Source organism: Neomonachus schauinslandi, chromosome 4 (assembly GCF_002201575.2).
Source record: "Neomonachus schauinslandi chromosome 4, ASM220157v2, whole genome shotgun sequence".
Classification (NCBI taxonomy): Eukaryota; Metazoa; Chordata; class Mammalia; order Carnivora; family Phocidae; genus Neomonachus; species Neomonachus schauinslandi.
This window is the reverse complement of record NC_058406.1, coordinates 116,311,120-116,336,931: the sequence shown is the minus strand read 5'-3', so window position 1 is coordinate 116,336,931 and position 25,812 is coordinate 116,311,120. Positions and strand designations below refer to the sequence as shown.

General features: G+C 37.9%; 1 protein-coding gene across 4 annotated transcripts in view; it reads right to left on the bottom strand.

Moving 5' to 3' along the window:
• The window catches only part of LOC110578638 (syndecan binding protein), a 36,146-nt gene extending 17,722 nt beyond the window's left edge, over positions 1 to 18,424 (bottom strand). For 2 of the 4 annotated variants that reach the window (XM_021688155.2, XM_021688156.2), the window contains exons 1-2: positions 18,303 to 18,424; positions 296 to 361 (exon numbers count right to left, since the gene is read on the bottom strand). In XM_021688155.2, the coding sequence (XP_021543830.1) occupies positions 296 to 346 (51 nt within the window). In that variant the 5' untranslated portion in view covers positions 347 to 361; positions 18,303 to 18,424. Of the gene's footprint in view, positions 1 to 295; positions 362 to 17,653; positions 17,697 to 18,302 lie in introns of those variants that run through there. The other 2 variants (XM_044914217.1, XM_044914218.1) reach the window with 2 other exon arrangements.
• Between the last annotated feature and the right edge of the window lie 7,388 nt (positions 18,425 to 25,812).

The window sequence follows — 25,812 nt, the reverse complement described above, 5'->3', positions numbered from 1 at the left end:
CCAACTTAAGTATATGGTATTTAATTTAAATTTTAGTCTTAAAAATCCAGCTATCTTGAAAGAGTTTAAGTACAGTTTTAAAGAAATAATATCCTATGTCCATTATCTCACAGTGAAATGAAAAAGAATTGGTAGCTTTTCTGTAACTTTTTAGTCTGCAATCAATAAACTGAAAAATGTGTAAGTGTAAAAATGAATACATCTGCTATTTAAGTTCTCTGCTTCACTTCACCTACAAGTAGAATGTATGACACCGTATATATTAAAGAAAAGTACATAAACAACTTGAACATACCTGAATGACTTTGTCTACCTTCAGGTCTTCAAGAGATGGGTACAGAGACATTTTTGCAGGATTTTTCTAAAGAAAAAACAAAAAAAATTCTATAATTCAAATTTCATTGAAATTTATTATTATTTTTTAAAGATTTTATTTATTTGTCAGAGAGAGAGAGAGCGCGCACACAAGCAGGGAGAGCTGCAGGCAGGGGGAGAAGCAGGCTCCCTGCTGAGCAAAGAGCCGGATGCAGGACTTGATCCCAGAACCCTGGGATCATGACTTGAGCTAAAGGCAGATGCTTAACCAACTGAGCCACCCAGGCATCCCTGAAATTTAAATACTATGTATAAACCAGCAATACATATAAACATCTATAAATTTTTAACACAATAAGAAACCTTTAAATTGCAAAACACATGGAAAAATATGAACATCTAGCCTATACTAAAAACTGATTACTGGTTACCAAACTGCTTCTCCCTCCCTTACTACTACTATCAAACCATATCCACTGCAGATCTTAAATTTCCCTTCAAGGAAAAGTCCCTTCATTTCAAAAGTTTAAAATCTCAAATAGAATGGTTATGTGACTTACCTAGCTTACACAAGTACTTGGCACATAAGTAAGGATTATATCCAAACAAAAACCTAAAAGAGCTCCTATACAGTATCTATGAAATCTCTATCACTAAGAAAAAAATATACATATGTATATATATGCCACCCACATATATTCTTATATATGTACTTAAGAAAAAATATATACACCAATTATTAATGATAATCTTTTCTTTAGGAGACATAAATGATATAGATATTAAAGGACTGAGGAATAAGATGGAAATTATTACATTTTAAACATTTCTATACTATTCAATGTTTTTTAATGACCATTGCTTTTTTTTACTTTATTACGTTATGTTAATCACCATATATTACATCATTAGTTTTTGATGTAGTATTCCATGATTCATTTTTTGCATGTAACACACAGTGCTCCATTCAATACGTGCCCTCTTTAATACCCATCACCAGGCTAACCCATCCCCCCAACTCCTCCCCTCCAGAACCCTGTTTCTGAGTCCTTTATCTCTCATGGTTCATCTCCCCCTCTGATTCCCCCCCCTTCATTTTTCCCTTCCTACTTTTTTTAAAAAAACATATAATGCATTATTTGTTTCAGAGGTACAGGTCTGTGACTCATCAGTCTTACACAATTCACAGTGCTCACCATAGCACATACCCTCCCCAATGTCCATCACCCAGCCAACCCATCCCTCCCATGCCCCACCACTCCAGCAACCCTCAGTTTGTTTCCTGAGATTAAGAATTCCTCATATCAGTGAGATCATATAATACATGAATGACCATTGCTTTTTGTAATAATGTAATAATTTAAAACAAGTTCTCTAAAACTATCACAAGGATATGTACTTGAAAATTTTATTTCTGAGGTGAGTATCTGGTACTCTCTTTAAACCCAACAAAACAGAATATATCCCAAATTGGCATAGGGTGGGTATGTCAGAGGTTCTTGAGCTGGCTATCAATTTATTACCTCCCATCTCCAAATCTACACATTAGGGGGCTCTGCAAATGGAGCTGGGCCCTTTAAATACTGGTCTGTGGCCACCTAGCATGAGGTTGAGCTTTGTCAGTGCAGGGAGCTGGAGATACATTGGAGGAGAAAAGGTTTTTCATTCCAGGTTCCAGTATACACTCCAGCCAGGCTCCTGCAGTACCTGCTTCTCTAGCATCTTGCTCCTGGCAGGGAGCAGCTTAAGCACCCAACTCCTCCAGTGCACAAAACCAACACCCACCCCAGCACTCTGTTGAGCAGCTTCCCAGGATGGTGCCACCTGAAAGGCATCTCCCCAAGAGTAGCTTTCCCTAACACTCCCCTCAGGTGCAGCAAATTCCAAGGTGCAGCACCTTCCTGTAGCTGGCCTCCACCAGCACTCCACAGGGAGAATTTCCAGCAAGTTTGGTTTTGAGAAACCAACTTCATTATCCACTGAGCAACAACTGCACTCTCCAACAAGGCCTGGGCTGTCAGGCACAGAAAGAGGACAGCCTCTTCTTGGGGCACTCTAACTCAGCCCTGGGGATGGTAGATACTTACGAAATCTGCTCTTCCTGTATTCATTAAAGTTCTCTTTACTCTTTACTACTTTACTTTTTACAATTCTTGTTCCTTTAATCATGTTATAATTAATAATTCTGTACATTAAATTTTCACTGTTCAAATTACTATATGGTTTCTGTCTCTGGGCTGGATGCCGAATAACTGTACTTTTAAAAAAATGTATGTACTTTGGGGCACCTGAGTGGCACAGTCAGTTAAGTGTCCAACTCTTGGTTTTGGCTCGGGTCATGATCTCAGAGTCCTGAGATGGAGCCCCGCATCAGGCTCCCTGCTCAGTGCAGTCTGCTTGAGATTCTCTCTCCCACTCCCTCTGCCCCTCCCACCCATGTGCTCCCTCTCTCTAAAATAAATAAATCTTCAAGAAAAAATTTATAGGGACGCCTGGGTGGTTCAGTCATTAAGCGTCTGCCTTCGGCTCGGATCATGGTCCCAGGGTCCTGGGATCGAGCCCCGCATTGGGCTCCCTGCTCGGCGGGAAGCCTGCTTCTCTCTCTCTCGCTGTCTCTCTCTGTCAAATAAATAAATAAAATCTTAAATAAGTAAATAAATAAATGAAAATTTGAAAAAACTTACATACTTTGCACACCATAAAATTCATTTTTAAAGTATACAATTCTACAGTTTTAATACACCTACAGTTGTGCAGCCATCCCTACCATTTATATTAGAACATTTCCATCACCCCCCAAAAAAAACTCCATGCCTATCCATTCTCCCCTCCCTCCAGCTCCAGGCAACTAAAAATCTACTTTCTGCTTCCTGATTTGCCTATTCTGGACATTAAATCAAGAATCACAGAATATATGGACTTTTATGTCTTTTCTCTTTCACTTAGTATAATGCCTTCAAAATTCATCCATGCTATATAGCATGTACCAGTACTTCATTCCTTTTAATGACTCAAAAACATTCCACACTGCGGACATGCTACATTTTGGGTATCCATTCATCAGTCAGTAACATTTTGGGTTTTTACACTTTTTGACTATTAAGAACAATGCTATTAATGATGCTAATGAACATTTACATCCAAGTGTTTATGTAAACATATATATAATGTTTAATTCTCTTGGTATACAGCTAAGAGTAGAATTGCTGGGTCTCATGGTTAACTCTGTTTCACTTTTTGAGGAACTGCCAAACTGGTTTCCAAAGTAACTGTACCATTTTACATTCCCACCAGCAACATGTAAGGGAGAGTTCCAATTTCTCCATATCTTTGCCAATTCTTGCTACTGTCTTTTTTATTACAGCCATCCTAGTAGATGTGCAGTAACATCCCACTGTAGTTTTGTATTTCTCTAATAACCAATGATGTTCAGCATCTTTTCATCTGCTTATTGGCCATTTGTAGATCTTTAGAAAAATGTCAATCCAAATCCACTATCTGAGTTACTACATTCTTTTCTTTTTCGACCTAATTTTCCTGGGCTAGAAATGCCAATAAAATGCCAAATAAAAATGGCCCGATACAGGGGTGCCTGGGTGGCTCCGTCAATTAATCATCTGCCTTCCACTCAGGTCATGATCTCAGGGTCCTGGGATTGGCCCCACAACAGGCCTGAGTCTACTTCTCCCTCTCCCCCTCCCCTCCCCGTTCATGCTCTTCCCCCTCTCTCAAATAAATAAAATCTTCAAAAAAAAAAAAAAAAAAAGGCCTGATACAGTTTTTAAGGGGAAAATAGAGCTTGTATCTGTAAATAAAATGCAAATTCATGAGAAAGCACAATAAGAAATGGTTTAATTCTATTAATCCAGGGAAATAAAATAGAGTACCTTTTCTGTGTCATCATTAAGCTTTTAAAATCATTAAGCTTCCCTCTTAAACACATTTTATTTACATTTCCAACCATTTTACCAACATCATAAAATCATTTTAAATTCACTGGAACAAATGTTGACTTTTAATCTAGTACTATTACTATATTTGGTTTCTACTTCTAGTTCTGCCACTGGCCACCTACAAGATCCCCTTTTTCTCATGAAAAATGAACTGGATGAGTGGTAAATTTCAAAAATCAGTGAGCAGTGTTCTCAAACATTTTCCTCATAGAAGCTTTTCCTTAAACAAATATTAACCTAAGTTGTATGAACTCTTAGGTCACTCATTCCCCAGAAGTTACTTCATACTCACAAATACTCAAACGCAATCCCAGAAAAGAAATGGGCTTTTCAAACACTCTTTAAATAACAAATATCACTCCACCTTATGGTTTTTTAAAAATTTAGTTTCAGGTTTGCTCTATGTGACCTTAACCAACTCATCATTCTTCTAAAATATAAAGGATTCCTCAATGATTTTACTTCACAAACTATTTTCGTAGTTTCATTTCACATAATTTCTTTCTAAGCATTACAACATTCTAGCCGCAAACTACTTGATATTTCCCACCGTGGTTGAGTTATTCTGTGCCCCGTATCTTTGCACAAGCTGCTTTCTCTTCCAGGAATGTCCTTCCAGGACTTCTCTATCAAAATCCCAGTCAAGAGCCACTGCTATGAGAATACCTTTGATGACCTCAGTGTAACACTGTTTCTCTCACTTCAGAAGTTTCACTCTGCCTTATGTTATATAGTTAATGTTTCTCTCTGCTCTTGAGATCAAGACCTTTAATTTCTTATTTATCTAGCATGATTCCTTATCCTAAAAAAGGAAGTCACATGTTTATTCAATTTTGACCAATATTGTCAAAATAGGAGTAAACAAGATATTTTCAAACATTCACTGAAAAGTTCAAATTTTCTTATCTTTCAAGTCTACATCTTTGAACACAAACTGTTCAAAGCTTTCAGGGAGAATAATAAATTCTTGTATTATTTTTCTGAAGGGCTCCCTTAACTTGTATGCATTACTCTTTGATCTAATGTCAAAAATAATTAGCCCTTTTTGAAGACCTACCAAACTACCTTTGAAAAATCCTTTCAAGTATGGTTGGAATTTCAGAATGACCAATAATGAGATTTAAGAGGATTGTGAATATAATTCTATTACGTCAGTATGTGAATTCTCATTTTACTTTCACTTAAAACTCCTCTCACATGCTATTGTACTGACTACAGAATTTTGTTTCTAGGCCTCTCCTTCAGCTGACTGAGAATCAATCACAAGGTATAGATCCCAGTGACCCTGAGATTAGTAGGCAAAGCATCTTGCCATCTACTCTACCAGAGTTTGAGAACAACATTCCTAACAGCTTTGTTTCACTGGTCTAATTCCTGGAAAGAAATGGTCTCTCCACTTACCCCTAGACCAGGTTTGGCCCACTCTAAACTCTTTGCAACCTCAAAGACTCTCAACTCTCTCCATGCATAATGAAATCCTCTGCACCCAGTGCATCCCTAGGCCTTAGAAAATAACCCCCAAGTCAGTTTCTACAAAGAGGTTTCTCAGAGCTTGGAATAGTTACAGGGTTTCTTTTAGAACATCTAAAAATAAAAAATACCTGACTATTCTGCCTCAGTATCAACTTTCCCATTTGACTCTCCATGTCCTCAAGGTAATGTCAGGGTAGCTTTCTCAGAGTCTTTATGTATATACAGACTAAAGGTCTCTGTAACTCAAATACCATATGTAATATTTTGTAACATCTAGTTAATTTGCTTTCTAGATGTAATACTCTGGTTCATGAGGTAGGAAACACACTAATAAAGTTTTCCAGATAATACCATCTGGAATGGCAACACATGTCATTTTCTGAGTTGTTGACCTCACTCCCTCAATCAAACCAACTGCTACAACTGGTCTGCATTTTTAAAAATGATGAGTGATTAAGTTAAAATGGTATTTGTTTATTTAATCCCAGCTGTTAAAAAACAAATCATAGGATGATGAAAATTCTGGACTGTAGAATCAGTGATCTTAAACTGCAGTTACAACACATCTGGTACTCCAGCTTTTGTAGCTGCTACCCAGAAGATACTCCTTGATTGCCTGGCTCTGGTGGCCAGCAAGGCTTAAATTCATCAATTCCATAAGACTGTAACAAACAGAAACAGTTGTTAACAGGCTATCTTCCCCGGGGCACAAGGCAGAGTCAGCCGACTGAAATAACCACCCCCACCCCCAGTCTTTCTATGAAAGAAGTCAATTAGCTTATCTTCATAGCTGTGGCCTGAGGAACAGGCTTCTAATTAAACACATATCTAAGAGCTGACTACAATTCTCTCCAGAGACTGGGGAAGCCAGTAGGTGACATCTTTGCACTCTCCCTCTGCCCCATACCAGGTCTCTGGTGTCTCCAAAAAAGAAGCTAGCGTACAGGACTGGCACACAGGCTGCTGCCCATAGGGCACACCCCCTGATAAACAGGCTTCCATAGCCAGAAACCTGTATTCACAGGTTCAACAGGATTATAACAACAACAACAAAAAAGTGAACTGGCTATCACCCTAGGGCACAACACAGAATGAGGAGACATAAAACTTCCCCTGAAAGAGGTATTTTGCATACTTTAAAAGCTGCTGCCTGAAAGTCTAGCTTCCAACCAGCCTGAATCTAGGTCCTGACTGAGATCCTCCCTTTTGGAACGCTGACAGATCTTGGAACACCCTCAACTACTGGGAGCACCTAAGAATAAAGCAGGCTGCTTGGACAATTAAAAAGTTATGAGAGACAACCGAGAACTGAGTTAAATGATGAGGTCCATCTCTTAAATAAGGTGTGTCACTCAAGACTAAAAGAGATGATTTTTTAATCTAATCATTGCAACAAAAAGTCAAGGAAAAGAGAGAAACAAAAGAATATTACAAATAAGAGAACAAGATAAAACCTCAGTAAAAGACCCTAATGAAATGGAGATAAACGATTCACCTAAGAGAATTCAAAATAACAGTCATATATGTTCACCTAGCTCAGGAGAACAATGGGTGAAAAAAGTGAAAATTTCAAAAGAATATATATAAAAGTACCAAGTGGAAGTCACAAAAGCTGAAAAATACAATAATGTAACTGAAAATACAACAGAGGGGTTCAACAACAGGTTAAATGAAGTAGAACATAGAATCAGTGAACTCAAAAACTGAGTAATAGAACTAATCCAATCAAAGCAACAACAACAACAAAAAGGGTGACGGTGGGGAGTAAAGATAGCTTAAGAGACTAACAGGACATCAAACAAATCAGCATTCCCATTATAAGGGTCCCAGAAGACAACAGGGGCAGAAAAAAACTTATTTGAAAAAAATAATGGCTAAAAACTTTCCTAACCTGGGAAAGGAAACAGATATACAGATCCAGGGAGTCCAAAAAGTTCCAAATAACATGAACCCAAAGAAACCCACATCAAAACCCATTATAATTAAATATCAAAAATGTTTAAAAAGAGAGAATCTTAAAAGCAGTGTAGAAAAACAACAGGTTACGTACAAGGGAGCCTCCATAAGACACTAAGCATACTTTTCAGCAGAAACTTTGCAGGCCAGAAGAGGTGCCATAATATAAAGAAAAAAACTACTACCAAGCATACTCTACTCAGTAAAACTGTCCTTCAGAATTAAAGGAAAAATAACAAGTTTTACAGACAAGCAAAAGCTAATGGAATTCATCACCACTAGATGTGTCTTACAAGAAACCAAAGGGAGCTAATTACAGGAAAATATAAGAAAGTATGAATCTCACCGATAAAAATAAATATATTGTAAAATTCAGAATAATCTAGTGCCATAAAGATGCAATCACTTGCAAAGCTAGTATGAATGCTAAAAAACAAAAGTAAAAAATAAGTACAATAATTTGCAAAGGAAGATACAAGGAAAAAAAGAAGTAAATTATGACATCAAAAACATAAAAGGGGGAGAAATGTAGAGATGAGGATGCTCACTCCTGCCAATTTTACTCAATATTAGAAGTCCTAGCCAGAGCAATTAGGTAAGAAAAAAAGGCATCAAAACTGGAAAGGAAAAAATTGAAACTGTCTCTATGTGTGGGTGATATATTATGTATAGAAAGCCTAAAGACTCCACCACAAACTGAACTAATAAACAAGTTCAGTAGAGTTGTAAGATAAAAAAATCAATATACAAAAATCACCTGCTTCTATACACTAATAAGCTAAAAGAGAAATTAAGAAAACAATTCCATTTACAAATGCATAAAAAAATAAGGTATTTAGAAATAAATTTAATCAAAGAGACTAAAGACCTGTAAACTGAAACCATAAGAATGTAAAAAAACTGAAGACAATGCAAATAAATGAAAAGATATTCTGTGCTCATGGAATGGAGAAATTAATATTGTTAAAATATACATATTTCCCAAAGCAATCTACAGATTTAATACAATCTCTATAAAAATTCTAATAGCATTTTCAAAGGACTAGAATAAAAATTCCTAAAATTTGTATGGAACCACAAAAGACTCCAAACAGCCAAAGCAATCTTGAAAGAAGAACAGGCTAAAGGCGGCATGCTTCCAGATTTCAAATTACCTTATAAAGCTATAGTAATCAAAAGGGTATGCTATTGGCATAAAAACACACACACAGATCAACAGAACAGAACAGAGAGCCCAGAAATAAACCCACACATGTGTGGTCAATTAACTTATGACAAAGAAGCCAGGAATATACAATGAAGAAAAGACAGTCTTTTTAATGAATGGTGCTAGGAAAACTGGACAGACACATGCAAAACAATGAAACTGGACCAATATCTTATACCATACACAAAAATCAACTCAAAATGTGTTTTAAGGACTTGAACTTAAGGCCTAAAAACCTCTAGAAAAAAGATACAGATGATAAGCACCTTGACATTGGTCTTGGTGATGATTTTTTTTTTTTTGGATTAAGACCAAAAGCAAATGCAACAAAAGAAAACTAAACAAGTGGAGACTATGTCAAACTAAAAAACCTCTGCAGAGCAAAGGTAACAATCAATAAATGAAAGGGCAACCTACAAAACAGGAGAAAATATTTCCAAGTCATATATCTGATAAGGAATTAATATCCAAAATAAAGAACTCCTACAACTCAAGAGCAAACATAAAAAAATAAATCTGATTCAAAATTGGACAGAGGATCCAAATAGACATTTTCCCAATGACATACAGATGGCAAACAAGTATATGAAAAGGTGCTCAATTCAACATCATTAGTCATCAGGGAAATGCAAATCAAAACAAGAATGAGATAGCACCTCCACCTGTTAGAATGGCTATTACCAAAATGATAAGAAATAAGTGTTGGTGAAGATACGGAGAAAAAGGAACCCTTGTACACCACTGGTGGGAATGTAAATTGGTGCAACCACTGTGGAAAACAGCATAGAGGTTCCTCCAAAAATTAAAAATAGAACCACCATATGATCCAGTAATTCCACCTTCAGGTATTTATATGAAGGAAAAAAACACTAACTTAAAGATATCTGCATCTCCATGTTCCAGGCAGCACCATTTAAAATAACCAAGACAATGGAAGCAAGCTGTGTCCACAAATGGATGAACAGGTTAAAAAAAAAAAGTAGTATATATACACAATGGGATATTTTTCAGCCTTAACAGAAGAGGAAATCTTGCCATTCATCTATGGATGAGACTACACAAACACACAATGGAGTTTTAAGCCATAAAAAAAATAGGATATCTTGCTATTTGTGACAACATGGACAGACCTTAAGGACATAATGCTATGTGAAATAAGTCAAAGACAATAACCAAATGACCTCATTTATATGTGGAATCTAAACAACAACAACAAAAACTCATTGATATGGAGAAAAGACTGGTGGTTCCCAGAGATGGGAGGGAGGTGGGAAAGGAAAGGAATGGGCAAAATGGGTGAAGGGGGTCAAAAGGCACAAACTTCCACTTATAAAATAAGTAAGTCCTGAAGATATAAATTTACAGGATGATAACTAGAGTTAATAATGCTGTCCTGTATATCTGAAAGTTGCTGAGAGTAAATCTTAAAAGTTCTCACCACAAGAAAAAAAACTATGTGTGGTGACAGGTCTTAACTAGACTTACTGTGATCATTTCGTATTATACACAAATATAGAATCATTATGTTGTACACCTAAAACTAATATAATGTTATAGCTGTATTACACCTGAATTTTTAAAAATTAAAAAAATTTAAAAATATAGTGGGAAAAAAGAAAAGCCAAGTCTTAGTCCCAGCTCTGGCAACTTAAGTTTCTATCCAGGGTCTCAATGTATGATACAGTAAATCAACAAAGTATCTTTTCTGCTAAGGCAAAAAATTTAGAACACATTTAAGTATCTGCCACTACATGCTATGTTCCTGGAACTGTTCAATAGCAAAGGGCTTGAACATTCTAGTCCCATAAATTATTTTCATAGGAAGGCAGCATATCAAACTATTCCCTTATTTAAACATATAAGTATCCGAATTAGCTTCAATAATACAGTGCAAAACTTTAATTAGCACAAGAAACAACAAATGCATATCAGGAAAGTAATCTAAAGTACCCCCTTAATCCAAAAGGGACACATTCCAAGACCCTTAGTGGATATCTGAATTAGGGATAGTACTGAACCTATATATACTATGCTTTTTCCTATACATATACAACTATGATAAAGTTTAAGTTACAACTAGGCACAGTAAGAAATTAGTAACAACAGGGGCGCCTGGGTGGCTCAGTTGGTTAAGCGACTGCCTTCGGCTCAGGTCATGATCCTGGAGTCCCTGGATCGAGTCCCGCATCGGGCTTCCTGCTCGGCAGGGAGCCTGCTTCTGCCTCTGACCCTCCCCCCTCTCATGTGCTCTCTCTCCCTCATTCTCTCTGTCTCAAATAAAAAAAAAAAAAAAAAAAAAATCTTAAAAAAAAATTAGTAACAACAACATACTGTAAGTTATATGAATGTGCTCTCTCTCTCTAAAGATCTTATTGTACTGTAACTGCCCTTCTTGTGATGTTAGATGATAAAATGATGAGATGAAGTGAGGCAAATGACATAGGCATTGTGACCTAGTGTTAGGCTACTACTGACCTTCTGATGATACATCAGAAGGAGAATCATCTGCTTCCAGACCACAGATGACTATGCAGATAAGGAGGGACTACTAGACTACCATATGATAGCAAATTAAAAACCATCTTAAGGCCCTAAAACAGCATTTCTTCAAATTTGAAGTCCATAAAGATAAACCAAAAATGTTAATAAAGATTCTAGAGTCCTAGCCCAGAAACTGAAACAGTTAAGTCTAGACTAGGGTTCAGAAATCTGCCCTCAACCCTTTCTATTTCATCAGGATCCAATGGACTCAATCTTAATTTTTGAGTTCCTTTTCTCAGCAGTTCTATTTAGTGAATTTTATTCTTTGAGATCTTTCAAAGAAAAAAGAGAAAGAAAAATCTTTAAATGTAGTAAAATCTATCTTTTAAATATCATAAGGGTTCAACTGAACCTTTTTATAAATCTAAGGTCTATTATGGGATTTTAGTGAACTTGTTTTCCTCTATCTTGAAACACCTTTCTATTTCATCAATCCAGAAATTATTACATCAGAATTCATCAGCTGCTGGCAACTAGGCTAAAAAACTAAAAATAACAAAAAATAAGATCACCTAGATTGATGGAGTACTGAAATAATCGCATTTCTTTCATCCTTCAGTTTGTATTGCCCAAAGTACTACATCCTCTTTTCAAGAACATATAAACTCTGAACACACTAAAAAAAAAGTGTTCCTTGAACACTTGGAATTTTTCATTTTTCACCCATGATAGCAGAGAAAAGGAAAGTGGAGGAAAACGTTTATTAGAGAAATCAGAAGACATGTAGCTGTACCCTAGACTCTTATGATAATGAGGAAATTCATTATTAAGTAAATCACAGACCATGAATTTTCAGACCATCATGATAACCTAATTGAAATTTTTCAAATTTAAGAATGAATAAGTAAACAATATACTTGTAATTAATAAAAGAAATTAAACTTTTCAGTCATTCAAAAGGAAGAACTTTCTCATGCAATATTTTGAAACAAGTCCCTTGATCCTGCTTTACTAATATATTACCATCTTTTATTCTTTTATATTTGTAGACCAAAATTTACTTGATATGTATGGCTTTTAAGTGGCCAAATGAAGGTTGGCCTTTAAACAAATATGACTGGAAAGGAACAGTAATATAGTGAAATTTTCTAAAACTCATCACATTGATTATTCTAATTGGTGTTTATAATATAAAGCATAAATGAAAATCCTCTGCAAATACAAAAAAGATGGTCATCCTCTCAATAAAATCATGAGCCATTAGGGGGCGCCTGGGTGGCTCAGTCTGTTAAGGGGCTGCCTTTGGCTCAGGTCATGATCCCAGGGTCCTGGGATCAAGCCCCACGTCAGGCTCCCTGCTCAGTGGAGAGCCTGCTTCTCCCTCTCCCTCTGCCTGCCACTCTGCCTACTTGTGCTCTCTATCTCTCTGTCAAATAAATAAATAAAATCTTAAAAAAAAAAATCATGAGGCATTTGCAAAAGTACTGCATTTTGACAATGCGAGTACAAAAATTACCAGATGGTAACAATAGAATTAGAAATATATTTGAGATCTAGAATCAGTATTGTATTTTGACAACCAAGTTCATGAAGAAGAACCATAAGTAATGATAAGCTATAACAGAGACATATTTGAAACCTGGGAACAATATAAGATGGACATGTTCTAATTTCATACATGACAAATGATGAGCAATTAGTTGTACTCAAAAAGATGCTGCCCATTTCATCTATATATACTTTCAAATCCAGGAAAATTTAGAATAAAAACATTGGTTTCTTGGCACACCGGGGTAGCTCAGTGTGTTAAACATCCAACTCTTGATTTCGGCTCAGTTCATGACCTCAGGGTCATGATATCGAGCCCCACATCAGGCTCTGTGCTCAGCGCAGAGTCTGGCTTGAGATATTCTCTCTCCCGCTCCCTCCCCTCTCCCTCTACCCTTCCCCCTGCTCGTGCTCTCTAAAATAAATAAATTTAATTAAAAAAAAGAGGAAAAACTACAAAACACTGCTGAAAGAAATGAAAGAGAATATAAATAAAATGAAGCACATCCCACGTTCATGGATTGGTAGACTTAATACTGTTAAAATGTCGATATCATCCAAAGTGATCTCAAGATTCAATGCAATCCTTATCAGAATCACAATGACTTTTTTTCAGGAATAGAAAACTCATCCTAAAATCCATATAAAATCTCAAAGGATTCAAATATACAAAACAATCTTGAAAAAGAACAAAAGTGGAAGACTCATACTTCCTCATTTCAAAATGTACTATAAAGCTACACTAATCAAAACAGTAAGGTATTAGCATAATGGCATATAGATCAATGGAAAAGAACAGAAAGCCTAGAAATAAAGCCTCACATATATGTTAAATGATTTTTGAGAAGAGTGCCAAGACCATTCAATGAGTAAAAGTCTTTTCAACAAATGGCACAGAAAATTGGACATCCATGTGCAAAAGCATGAAGGTGGACCCTTATCTAACACTACTTATAAAAATTAACTCAAAATGGGTAAAGGAGCTAAACTTAAGACCTAAAACAATAAAAACTCTTTTAGAAGAAAACATAGGACAAAAGATTCATGACTTTGGATTTACCAGTGATTTATTTGGACATGATACCAAAGATACAGGTAACAAAAGAAAATCTACACACTGGACTTCATGAAAATTTTAAATTTTTGTACATGAAAAGACAGCATCAACAGAGCAAAAAAAAGCAACCCACAGAATGGGAGAAAATATTTGCAAATCATATATCCAATAAGGGATTAATACCTAGAATATTTAGAGGACTACTAAAACTCAACAAGAAAAAAAAACTGGCAAAGGACTTGAATAGACATTTGTCAAAAAAAGATACAAGAATGGCCATAAACACATGAAAAGATGCTCAACATGATTAATCATTACAAAAATGCAAATCAAAACTAGGAGATACCACCTTCACACCCATTAGGATGGCTACTATAAAAAAAACAAAACAAAAAAAGACAAGTATTGAAGGAAAACTGGTCAGATACATGCAAAAGAATGAAACTGGACCACTTTCTCACACCATACACAAAAAATAAAATCAAAATGGATTAAAGACCTAAATGTGAAACCTGAAACCATAAAAATCCTAGGAGAGAGCACAGGCAGTAACGGCTCTAACATGGGCTATAGCAACATTTTTCTAGGTTAAGTCTCCTGAGGCAAGAAAACCAAAAGCAAAAGTAAACTACTGGGACTACCTCAAAATAAAAGGTTTCTGCACAGCAAAAGAAACAATCAACAAAATTAAAAGGCAACCTACTGAATGGAAGAAGATATTTGCAAATGTCATACCTGATAATGAGTTAGTATCCAAAATATATAAAGAACTTATACAACTCAAAGCCCAAAGAATAATCCAATTTAAAAATGGACAGAAGACATGAACAGACATTTCTCTAAAAAACACATCCAGATGGGGCGCCTGGGTGGCTCAGTCGTTAGGCGTCTGCCTTCGGCTCAGGTCATGATACCAGGGTCCTGGGATCGAGCCCCACATCGGGCTCACTGCTCCGCGGGAAGCCCGCTTCTCCCTCTCCCACTCCCCCTGCTTGTGTTCCCTCTCTCGCTGTTGTCTCTCTCTGTCAAATAAATAAATACAATCTTTAGGGGGAAAAAAAAAACAAACACATCCAGATGGCCAAAAGACACATGAAAAGATGTTCAACATCACTCATCATCAGGGAAATGCAAATCAAAACCACAATGAGATATCACTTCACACCTATCAGAATGGCTAAAATCAAAAACACAAGAAAAAACAAGTGTTGGCCTTGATGTGAGAAAAAGAAACCCTCTTGCACTGTTGGTGGGAATGCAAACTGGTGCAGCCACTCTGGAAAACAGTATGGAAGTTCCTCAAAAAATTAAAAATAGAACTACCCTACAATCCAATAATTGCACTACTGGGTATTTACCCAAAAAATTCAAAAACACAAATTCAAAGGGATACATGCACCCCTGTGTTTATTGCAGCATTATTTACAATAGCCAAACTATGGAAGCAGCCCAAGTGTCCATCAACAGATGAATGAAGATGATGTGGGATGTACACACACACACAGAATATTATTCACCCATAAAAAAGAATGACATCTTGCCATTTGGAAATGAATAAGCTAGGGAGTATGCTAAGCAAAATAAGACAGAAAAAGACAAATACCATATGATTTCACTCATATGTGGAATGTGGAATTTAAGAAACAAATGAGCAAAGGGGAGAAAAAGAGGCAAACCAAAAAAAGACTCTTAACTATAGAGAACGAACTGATGGTTACCAGAAGGGAAATGGCTGGGGGGATCAGTGAAACTGGTGACGGGGGATTAAGGAATGTATTTGTCCTAATGAGCACTGGGTGATATATGGTATTGTTGAATCACTATATTGTACACCTGGAACTAATATAACACTGTATGTTGACTATATTGAAATTTTTAAAAAAGGATCAATTAGAGGGGATGTGGAAAAACTGGAACCCTTGTGCACTGCTGATGGGAATATAAAATGGTAGAGCCACTAGAAAACAGTATGGTGGTTCCACAAAAAAAAAAAAAAAAAAAAAATTACCATATGATCCATCATTCCACTTCTGGGTATACACCCAAAAGAATTAAAATCTATGTCTAAAGAGATATTTGTACACCCAAGTTCACAGCAGCAATATCCACAAAAGCTCAAACATGGAAGTAATGCAAGTGTCCACCTGTAAATGAATGGACAAGCAAAATGTGGTATACACATACAATGAAACATTATTCAGCTTTAAAATGGAAAGAATTTCTGCGACATGCTGGATGAATCTTGAAGACATTACATTAAGTGAAATACACCAATCACAAAAAGACAAATACCATATGATCCCACTTATATGAGGTACAAAATCATAAAGGTATAATGATGGTTACTAAGGTCTGGGGGGAAGGAGAGAATGGGGACTTACTGTTTAATGAGTATAGAGTTTCCATTTTACATGATGAAGAGTTTTTTAAGGATGGATGGTGGTAATGGCTGTACAACATTGTCAGTGTATTTAAAAACCTGTGAACTGCACACTTAAAAATGGTTGAGATGGTAAATTCTGTTGTGTGTATTTTACCACAATAAAAAAGAAAAGAGGAAGGGGGAGAATATATGTTTGTTTGTATAGGTATTAAATATCCCTGGATGGATACCTAAGAAACATAAAACAGTTGGCTCCTATAGGAAGGAAATGTGGTTGGCTGGGGGGGGCCTTTAGAAGGAAGGAGACTACACTGAGAACCTATTTTATTGCTTACATTTCGAGCCATGTTACTGTTCATCACCTCAAAAATTAAATAAATGTACAAATAATGCTGGCAGCACTTGGAAAGAAATTAATAAATGCTAATATAACTATTACTAGATTTTTCTGAAGTTGTTCAGAGGAATTTTTTTTTTTTTAGAAAATCTTGGCATTTACTACCTAAAAAAAGTACCTGTATCTGGCAAAAACAGGAAAAAAAATAGTTATGTTTAAGAAATGGTTTTACTGAAGAGTACATTCAACTGTCAACTATTTGTAAATTCATCCTCTTCTGGTAAAGATTTTCATATGCTTATAATACTCAAAATAACTAAAAGTTAACGTTGTCGAAGTTAAATCTGGATTATAATGGACTATTTCCTGAACATTTTAAGACATTCCACTTCCTTATTTTCATTCTGTGGCACAAACCACTTGATCTATAATATTTCCATACCATTTAAAGGACAAAAATTTATAGAGCTAAATTGGTAACAGAAAACATGAAAAAAAGAATTTTTTTTAACCGTTTGCCCTCAACCTCAAATAGAAAAGGTAAAGATTGGAAAATGTGAATTTTAATCACTTACATACATGGAAGATAAAGCTAACAGCCTGCAGCTGTTTTCAATGTAATTTTCCTTTTTGTTTTTTTCTTTCAAACACGTAGATGTTAAGAGTTTGGTAAACCAAATGTACTTATGAAGTAATGTACTTACATAAAGGAAAAAAGAAATCACAGTAAATGCGTATGCAGATAATATATACAGACTAGATAACCTAGAAATTCCTTTCAAAAACTGGCACATTGGAAGACTCCATGATTAAATAATTCCACTCTGGTGAAAAGGTAAACTTTCCACATCCATATGCCTTCACTTTCCCATTACTACAAGGAAATCGTGAAATGAAAACTGTGAGTCATTAAAGCTCAAGGGATATTTCCTTCTGCACACACCCCGCTGGAACGTTTCTCCCTTTCCTCCAACTTCTCCAGGAATAGGCGCGCAGCGAACAACCCCTCCCCACCCCCTTCCACAAAGTCAAGGCTTGGCCCACTCAACAGACACCTCCTTCCTCCTTCCAAATCCAGGGCGGTCCGATCAAGCCACCCAGGAAGGTGACTGGGTACAGTCCAAGGAAACGCAGAGCACCGTGACGAGCCACAGCCAGCCGCTCTTCCTTCCACCGGTCCCCAGGGATCTCAGCCAAGAGGAACAAAAAACGGTCGAGACGGACCAGAACGAGGAGTCCGAGCTGAGGCGGCAGCTGACGGCGTCGCCCCGGGCCGGGCCTCAGGGCTGTCCCTAACCCCGCCGACCCCCGGCGTCCCCCCACCGCCCCCTCGCCCCAGTTCCGGGCGAGACCACGAAACCCACAGGGTCGCAGGCAGAGCATGCCGCTCGTGCAAACTTTCGCCCCGGGCCCCGCAGGGCGCAAGGAGGGGCGCGGAGACCACTGAGGAGAGGGCGTCGCCGCCGCTTCCCGAAAACCTCTGAGACCCAGACGTTCTCCGCTAGGTGACCCGTGGCTCCATTGCCTCCGCCCCTAGTCCCCGCACCCAGGACGCGGCCTGAGCGCCCCTCTCTCCCCACACCGCTGCTCACCTAGGCCACAAGGACCCGCTCACCGCCGCTGCCGCTGCCGCCGCCGGTAACTGGCACGGACTTGCGGGACCCGAAGACAGAAGAGCCGCTCGAGCCCGAGGACCGCCCGCGAGGCGCGTCACGGTGCCGCCCCCGCCTTCCGCCCGCGCACGCGCGCGGCTCCTGGTCAGGTGACCCAGTCCCTATGGTAACAGGGCAGCGGGGAGCGGGGGCGGGATGACTGGGGCGGGGCGTGGGCCGCTCCTGCTCGTGCTAAGGTTGGGGAAGCTAAAGCCGCCCACCCGCTGCCCGGGCTTATGCTCCGCAGCTTCTCCACCCGCCCCAGGGGTAGTGCGGGAGGGTCGGTCCTACCTGTCCTCTGCTGTGTTCATCTGTCCTCAAGGTCATTTGGTTCCCATCACCTCCAATACAAAGAGAGTCTTGAGAACCTATCCTTTGGAGATTTCCTTGCCAGCCTTGGACTTCCACCACTTTACTCCTACTCATCTTGACCCTCTCACTTTACTGTACACTCACAGAAACATTGCTTCCACTAACCCTTCTCAACTCCTGCCCTCTTTGTTACAACTTTTTTCTTTGGCTTTTATTACTCTTTGTCCATCTGAGCGAAAAGTTCATTGGCTGTTCAAGGTTATGCGTAGTACTGCGCACAAGCAATAGCCAATTTCCTAATGCAAACACTAAAAATCTCTATTTCTTGAGGGCTGACTATGTTCAAGGTACTGTCCTAAGAACTTGATGTAGATGGACTTTAGTCCTTACGCCAATCTATAACATACATACAACATCCCTGTTAGCACACAGAGAAACTGAGGCACTAAATTAGCCAAGTTTATCATAGTTACCATAGAGTAACATAGAGTACTTGACAAAATAGCATTAACTTAGAAGCATTTAATTTCTAGCTAAGTTATTTAGTGCCACAACAACTTAATGTGGTCAAATTAATAAAAATCTGAGCATAAAAGAGATGACAAGTAAACAAGATGAAAACTCACCCTCAGAGTTTATGGTCTAGCTGATAAAATAGACATTTAAAAATAATTAGACAAGAGGTTGGTAAGGAAGAAATATACCTGTTTTTTAATAATAAACATGTGACATGATCATGACAAAATCCCAAAAAATTAACCAAAAAAAACCCCCTAAAAATAATAAGCAATTATAGCAAAGTTGTAAGATACAAGGTTAACATATACAAAAGCTACTTGTTTATATTTTCCAGGAATGCACAACTGGAATTTGAAATTAAAGACACAATACCACTTACATTAGCACAAAAAAAAAAATGAAATACTTAGGTATAAATCTAACACAATGTGTACAAAATCTATATGAGGAGAACTATAAAATTTGGATGAAAGAAATCAAAGAAGATCCAAATAAATGGAAAGATATTCCATGTTTATGAGTGGGAAGATTGAATATTGTCAAGATGTCAGTTCTGGGTGCCTGGGTGACTCAGTCGGTTAAGTAACTGCCTTCAGCTCAGGTCATGATCCTGGAGTCCTGGGATCGAGTCCCTCATCGGGCTCCCTGCTCAGCAGGGAGTCTGCCTCTCCCTCTGACCCTGCCTCCTTCTCATGCTCTCTCTCTCTCATTCTCTCTCTCTCTCAAATAAATACAATCTTAAAAAAGATGTCACTTCTTCCCAACTTGATAGATTTGACACAATCTCAATTAAAATCTCAGCAAATTATTTTTTGGACATCAACAAGCTAATCCTAAAGTCTTTATGGAAAGACAAAAGTCCCAGGAGAGCCAACCAATACTGAAGAAGAGGAGCAAAGTCACAGGCCTGACAGTGCCCAATATTAAAATTTGCTATAAAGCTACAGTATTCAAAACAGTGTGGTATTGGCAAAAGACTAGAAAAATAGATCAGTGGAAAGAATACAGAGCCCAGAAATAGACGCACACAAATACATTCAATGGGTCTTTGACAAATGTGTCAATTGAATAGTTTTTTCAAAAAATGATTCTGGAACAACTGAACATCCACATGCAAAAAAAAAAAAAATGTGTAAACATAGACTTTACACCTTTTGCAAAACTTAATTTGAAATGGATCATTGGGGCGCCTGGGTGGCTCAGTCAGTTAAGCATCTGCCTTCAGCTCAGGTCTTGATCCCGGGGTCCTGGGATAGAGCCCCACATTGGGCTCCCTGCTCTGCAGGAAGCCTGCTTCTCTCTCATTCTCTGCCCCTTCTCCCTGCTTGTGTTCTCTCTCTCTTTCTGAAATAAATCAATACAATCTAAAAAAATAAAATGAAATGGATCATTGACTTAAATTTAAAATGCAAAACTAAACTTCTGAAAGATAACATTGGAGAAAATCTAGGTGACCTTGGGTTTGGTGATAAGTTTTTAGAAACAACAAAAACACAATCCATGAAAGAAAAAATTTACAAGTTAAACTTCACTAAAATTTAAAACTTCTGCTCTGTGAAAGGCACTGTTCAGAGAAGGAAAAGAAAAGTCACAAACTAGGAGAAAATATTTGCAAAATACATATCTGATAAAGGACTTGTATTCAAAATACGCAAAAAACACCGAAACCTCAACAACAGGAAAACAACCCAATTTAAAACTGGGCAAAAGATCTGAACAAACACCTCACCAAATAAGATATACAAATGAAAAGTGAGTGTATGAAAGGAGACTCAACAGCATATGACATTAGAGAAATGCAAATTAAAACAACAATGAGATGCCACGGCATGCCTATGAGCAAGGCTAACATCCAAAATACTGACAACACCAAATGCCAGTGAGGGTATGGAGCAACCAGAATGCTTGTTCATTGCTGGTAGGAATGTAAATGGTACAGCCACTTTGGATGGTAATTTGGAAGTTAACACAGATCAACATACTCTTGCCATATGACCCAGTTACCATGCTCATGAATATTTGCTCACATGAGTAGAAAACTTATGTTCACACAAAACTTTGCACGTGGGGGTGCCTGGGTGGCACAGTTGGTTCAGCTTCTGACTCTTGGTTTCGGCTCAGGTCATGATCTTGGGGTCCTGATATCGAGCCCCACGGCAGGCTCCACACTCTGTGTGGAGTCTGCTTGGGATTCTTTCTGCCTCTCCCTCTGCCTCTCCTGCCTGTGCTCTCTCCCTCTCAAGTAAATAGATAACTCTTTAAAAACAAACAAACAAAAAAAAACTCTGCACGTGAATATTTATAGCTGCTTTATTCGTAATTGCCCCAAACTGGAATCACACATGATATCATTCAATAGGTGAATAGATAAACTGTGGTACATCCATACTATGGAATATTATTCAGCAATAAAAAGAAATGAGCTGTCAAGTCAAGCAAGAACACGGAGGAAACTTTAATGCATATTTCTATGTGAAAGCAGTCTAAAAAGGCTACATGCTATATGATTCTAACTATATGACATTATGGAAAAAGTCAAATTATAGAGGCAGTAAAAAATAGTTACCGCAAGTGTGGGAAATAAAGAGAAGGATAAGTAGGTGAAACACAGGGTGGTGAATCTATTTTGTATGATATTATAATGGTAGACAATGACATTAGCTTTTGTCAAAAGCCATAGGACCATTTGTGGTGTGCATATATATACTTAGTCTTTGTATATATCCAATTTAGTCTTTGTATATATCCAATTCCTGGATCAGAACTTCAGAAACCCTTTGAGTTTCAAGAGTGAGAGGTGTGTCCTTATTATGTTAATGAGGTGGCTAATGGCTGGAGGGTGTAGGAGCCCTGGATAGCTTCATGCTGGAGGCTGGTTGTCAGGAAGACCAAGCATTTGATTAGAGACAGGGCCCCTGGGTGGCTCAGTCTGTTAAGTGTCTGGGTTCAGCTGTGGTCATGATGCCAGGGTCCTGGGACTGAGTCCCGCATTGGGCTTCCTGATCGGTGGAGAGCCTGCTTCCCCCTCTGCCTGCCACTCCCCCTGCTTGTGCTCTCTCTCTCTCTGTCAAATAAATTAAAGTCTTAAAAACATTTTTTTTATCAGATTGTTGGTACTTTCAGCCTCGGTTCCCCACCTTTAAGGAGGAGAGGGCACTGGAGACTGAGTTCATGCACAGGTTCCCAGGTAGAAGAAACAGGTTCTATGCTCATGACTGAGAATCAGAATGGATTGGACTTCTCAATAGAAATGCCTGAAGCCATTAGACAATGGACCAATGCCTTCAAAATTATAAAGGAAAGTGATTTCTAACCTAGAGGTCTACACTGAGGCAGATGAGATCATTCAAGTGTGATACGTGAAGACATTTTTATAAACAATACAAAGAATCATAAAGTTTATCTCTCATGCTCTCTTTGTCAGAAAGTAAATGACAACCTAAATGTGCATTTGGTGCACAAAAATAAGAATACAACAAGGAAAAAGAAAAGGGGGTGAGGAGGTTCTCTCAACACAGAGGCTTCAGCCTCAGGTGAACATTGTTGAAGAACATGAAGGGAGATCCTCGAATGACAGCTATACAAGAGGCCCAGAAGGGAGCAATCCCATTTGAAACTGGATGATAGAGGGCTCTAGGGGTAATGTCTCCAAGAAAAGTAACGTATTTGAACAGAACAAGAGATTCCTGTTTCTCGGAGAGGGGAGATGAATTAATAAGAAATTAGAGTACAGGGCACCTGGGTGACTCAGTTGGTTAAGCGACTGCCTTTGGCCCAGGTCATGATCCTGGAGTCCCTGGATCGAGTCCCGCATCGGGCTCCCTGCTCAGCAGGGTGCCTGCTTCTCCCTCTGACCCTCCCCCCTCTCATGTGCTCTCTCTCTCTCATTCTCTCTGTCTCAAATAAATAAATAAAATCTTTAAAAAAAAAAAAAAAGAAATTAGAGTACAAAGCAGTGGGGGAAAAAATGAGGCAAACTGACCAAGAAAAGAAATGTAATCATATCACTTTACATGACTCATCTTTGAATAATATCTATGTAGACATAGTAAGATCAACATATTATTTATTAGTTTAGACCCAAAACATGATCACAGGTTAGTTATAGATGCTAGTATTATTTTCCAGAACATCCAACCATATTTTTATTACCTGTGAAAGGTGTGGCTCATGACTATGATAGAATGTTTAGTACTGATGACCACTTCACTATGGCAAAATAATGTATGATCAAGGAACTTTAAAAATAGCTTTGTAAAAGAATACAGGAACACCAATTCAAAGGGATACATGCACCCCTATGTTTATAGCAGCATTATACACAATAGCTAAGATGTGGAAGCAGCCCAAGTGTCCATCGTAAAGAAGATGTGGTATATACATACAATGGAATATTATTCAGCCATAAAAAAGAATGAAATCTTGCCACTTGCAATGACATGGATAGAGCTAAAGTATAATGCTTAGTGAAACAAGTCAGTCAGACTTGGACTTTGAGTGGTCTGATACAAAAACAGACCCACAAATAGGAATATACTCTAACAACTACCAAGGTACGGTATGCCTAACCAAAGATATTATTACATATTAAAATCTCTTTATATTCCATGCTATGCCTGAAGTACAGTATTCTTTTTTTTTTTTAATTTATTTATTCATGAGAGAGAGAGAGAGAGAGAGGCAGAGGCAGAGGGAGAAGCAGGCTCCCCACGGAGCAGGGAGCCCGATGTGGGACTTGATCCCAGGACCCTGGGATCATGACCTGAGCCGAAGGCAGACGCTTAACCATCTGAGCCACCCAGGCGTCCCTGAAGTACAGTATTCTTATTTTCAAAAAAATGCCTCTTAGATCTCTTCCTGTTATAATGTTGTCTATGGGTAGGAGTAAATATAAGAATGATTATGATACATTTTTATTCAATTTTCAGAACTGAGAACTTTGTCATTTTAAGGTCCTTGAAATACTAATAATGAATAGTACTACTGTAATTAGCATTGTTGCTATTTTTTTTTAAGATTTTATTTATTTATTTGACAGAAAGAGACACAGTGAGAGAGGGAACACAAGCAGGGGGAGTGGGAGAGGGAGAAGCAGGCTTCCCGCGGAGCAGGGAGCCCGACACGGGGCTCGATCCCAGGACCCTGGGATCATGACCTGAGCAGAAGGCAGATGCTTAACAACTGAGCCACCCAGGCGCCCCACATTGTTGCTATTTCTTAAGATTTCATTTTACCATAAATAGTCGATCACTTGCAGGTCACTTGCTCTACTGAATTATGCAACTTCCTCTTCCTTTTTGAAATCCCGGCCACATGACAAACCAGACTGCGCTAAACTCTTTAGAATGTGTGCTTCCATTCCAGAACACATTTCCTTCCTCACGGTTTTACATCAACAAGATTACAAACAATGTTTTATTGAACAGTGAAACCACCACTTAAAACACTCCTCAGCTGACTTTCCTGGAACAAATTTGTTTATGTACATTCTAGAGAATCTCACTTAAAAGAGAGTATCTTTCTGAAAAACAAATATGTAAATTATATTTTGTTAATTCAGTCACTTTTTAAATGCATGAGGGGTGCTCCCTATTGAAAAAGAACATGGAGATAAATATAAAGACACTTGTGAAAAGTGAGTAATTATTTCTTAGTAAATATTACTTTTTAAGTTTGGATTTAGTGTAAACTGGTTATTTTATAATAAAACATTCATATGTAAATATGAATAGTCTCTGTTGTTAAATTACCTTTTCCCAGGTATTTACAATTTTACAAAGTTACTTTTTTTTAAGTTTTTAATTTTAATTCCAGTTAGTTAACTTACAGTGTTAGTTTCGGGTGAACGATATGTAATTCAACACTTCCATATATCACCCTGTGTTCATCTCAACAAGTACACTCCTTCATCCCCATCTCCTATTTCACCCAGGTCCCCAGCCATCAGTTGTTCTGTATATTAAGAGTCTGTTCCTTGATTTGTCTCTCTCGCACTTATTTTTTCCCTTTGCTTATTTGCCTTCTTTTGTTTCTTAAAATTCCACATATGTGTGAAAGCATATGGTATTTGTCTTTCTCTGACTGATTTGTTTCACTAAGCATTATACTTTAGCTCTATCCATGTCATTGCAAGTGGCAAGATTTCATTCTTTTTTATGGCTGAATAATATTCCATTGTATGTATATACCACATCTTCTTTACCCATTCCTCAGTCGATGGACACTTAGGCTGCTTCCACATCTTAGCTATTGTGTATAATGCTGCTATAAACATAGGGGTGCATGTATCCCTTTGAATTGGTGTTCCTGTATTCTTTTACAAAGCTATTTTTAGGGCACCTGGGTGGCTCAGATGGTTAAGCGTCTGCCTTCGGCTCAGGTCATGATCCCAGGGTCCTGGGATCGAGTCCCACATTGGGCTCCCTGCTCCTTGGGAGCCTGCTTCTCCCTCTGCCTCTCTCTCTCTCTCTGTCTCTCATGAATAAATAAATAAAGTCTTTAAAAAAAAAGCTATTTTTAAAGTTCCTTGATCATACATTATTTTGCCATAGTGAAGTGGTCATCAGTACTAAACATTCTATCATAGTCATGAGCCACACCTTCCAGAGGTAGTAAAAAT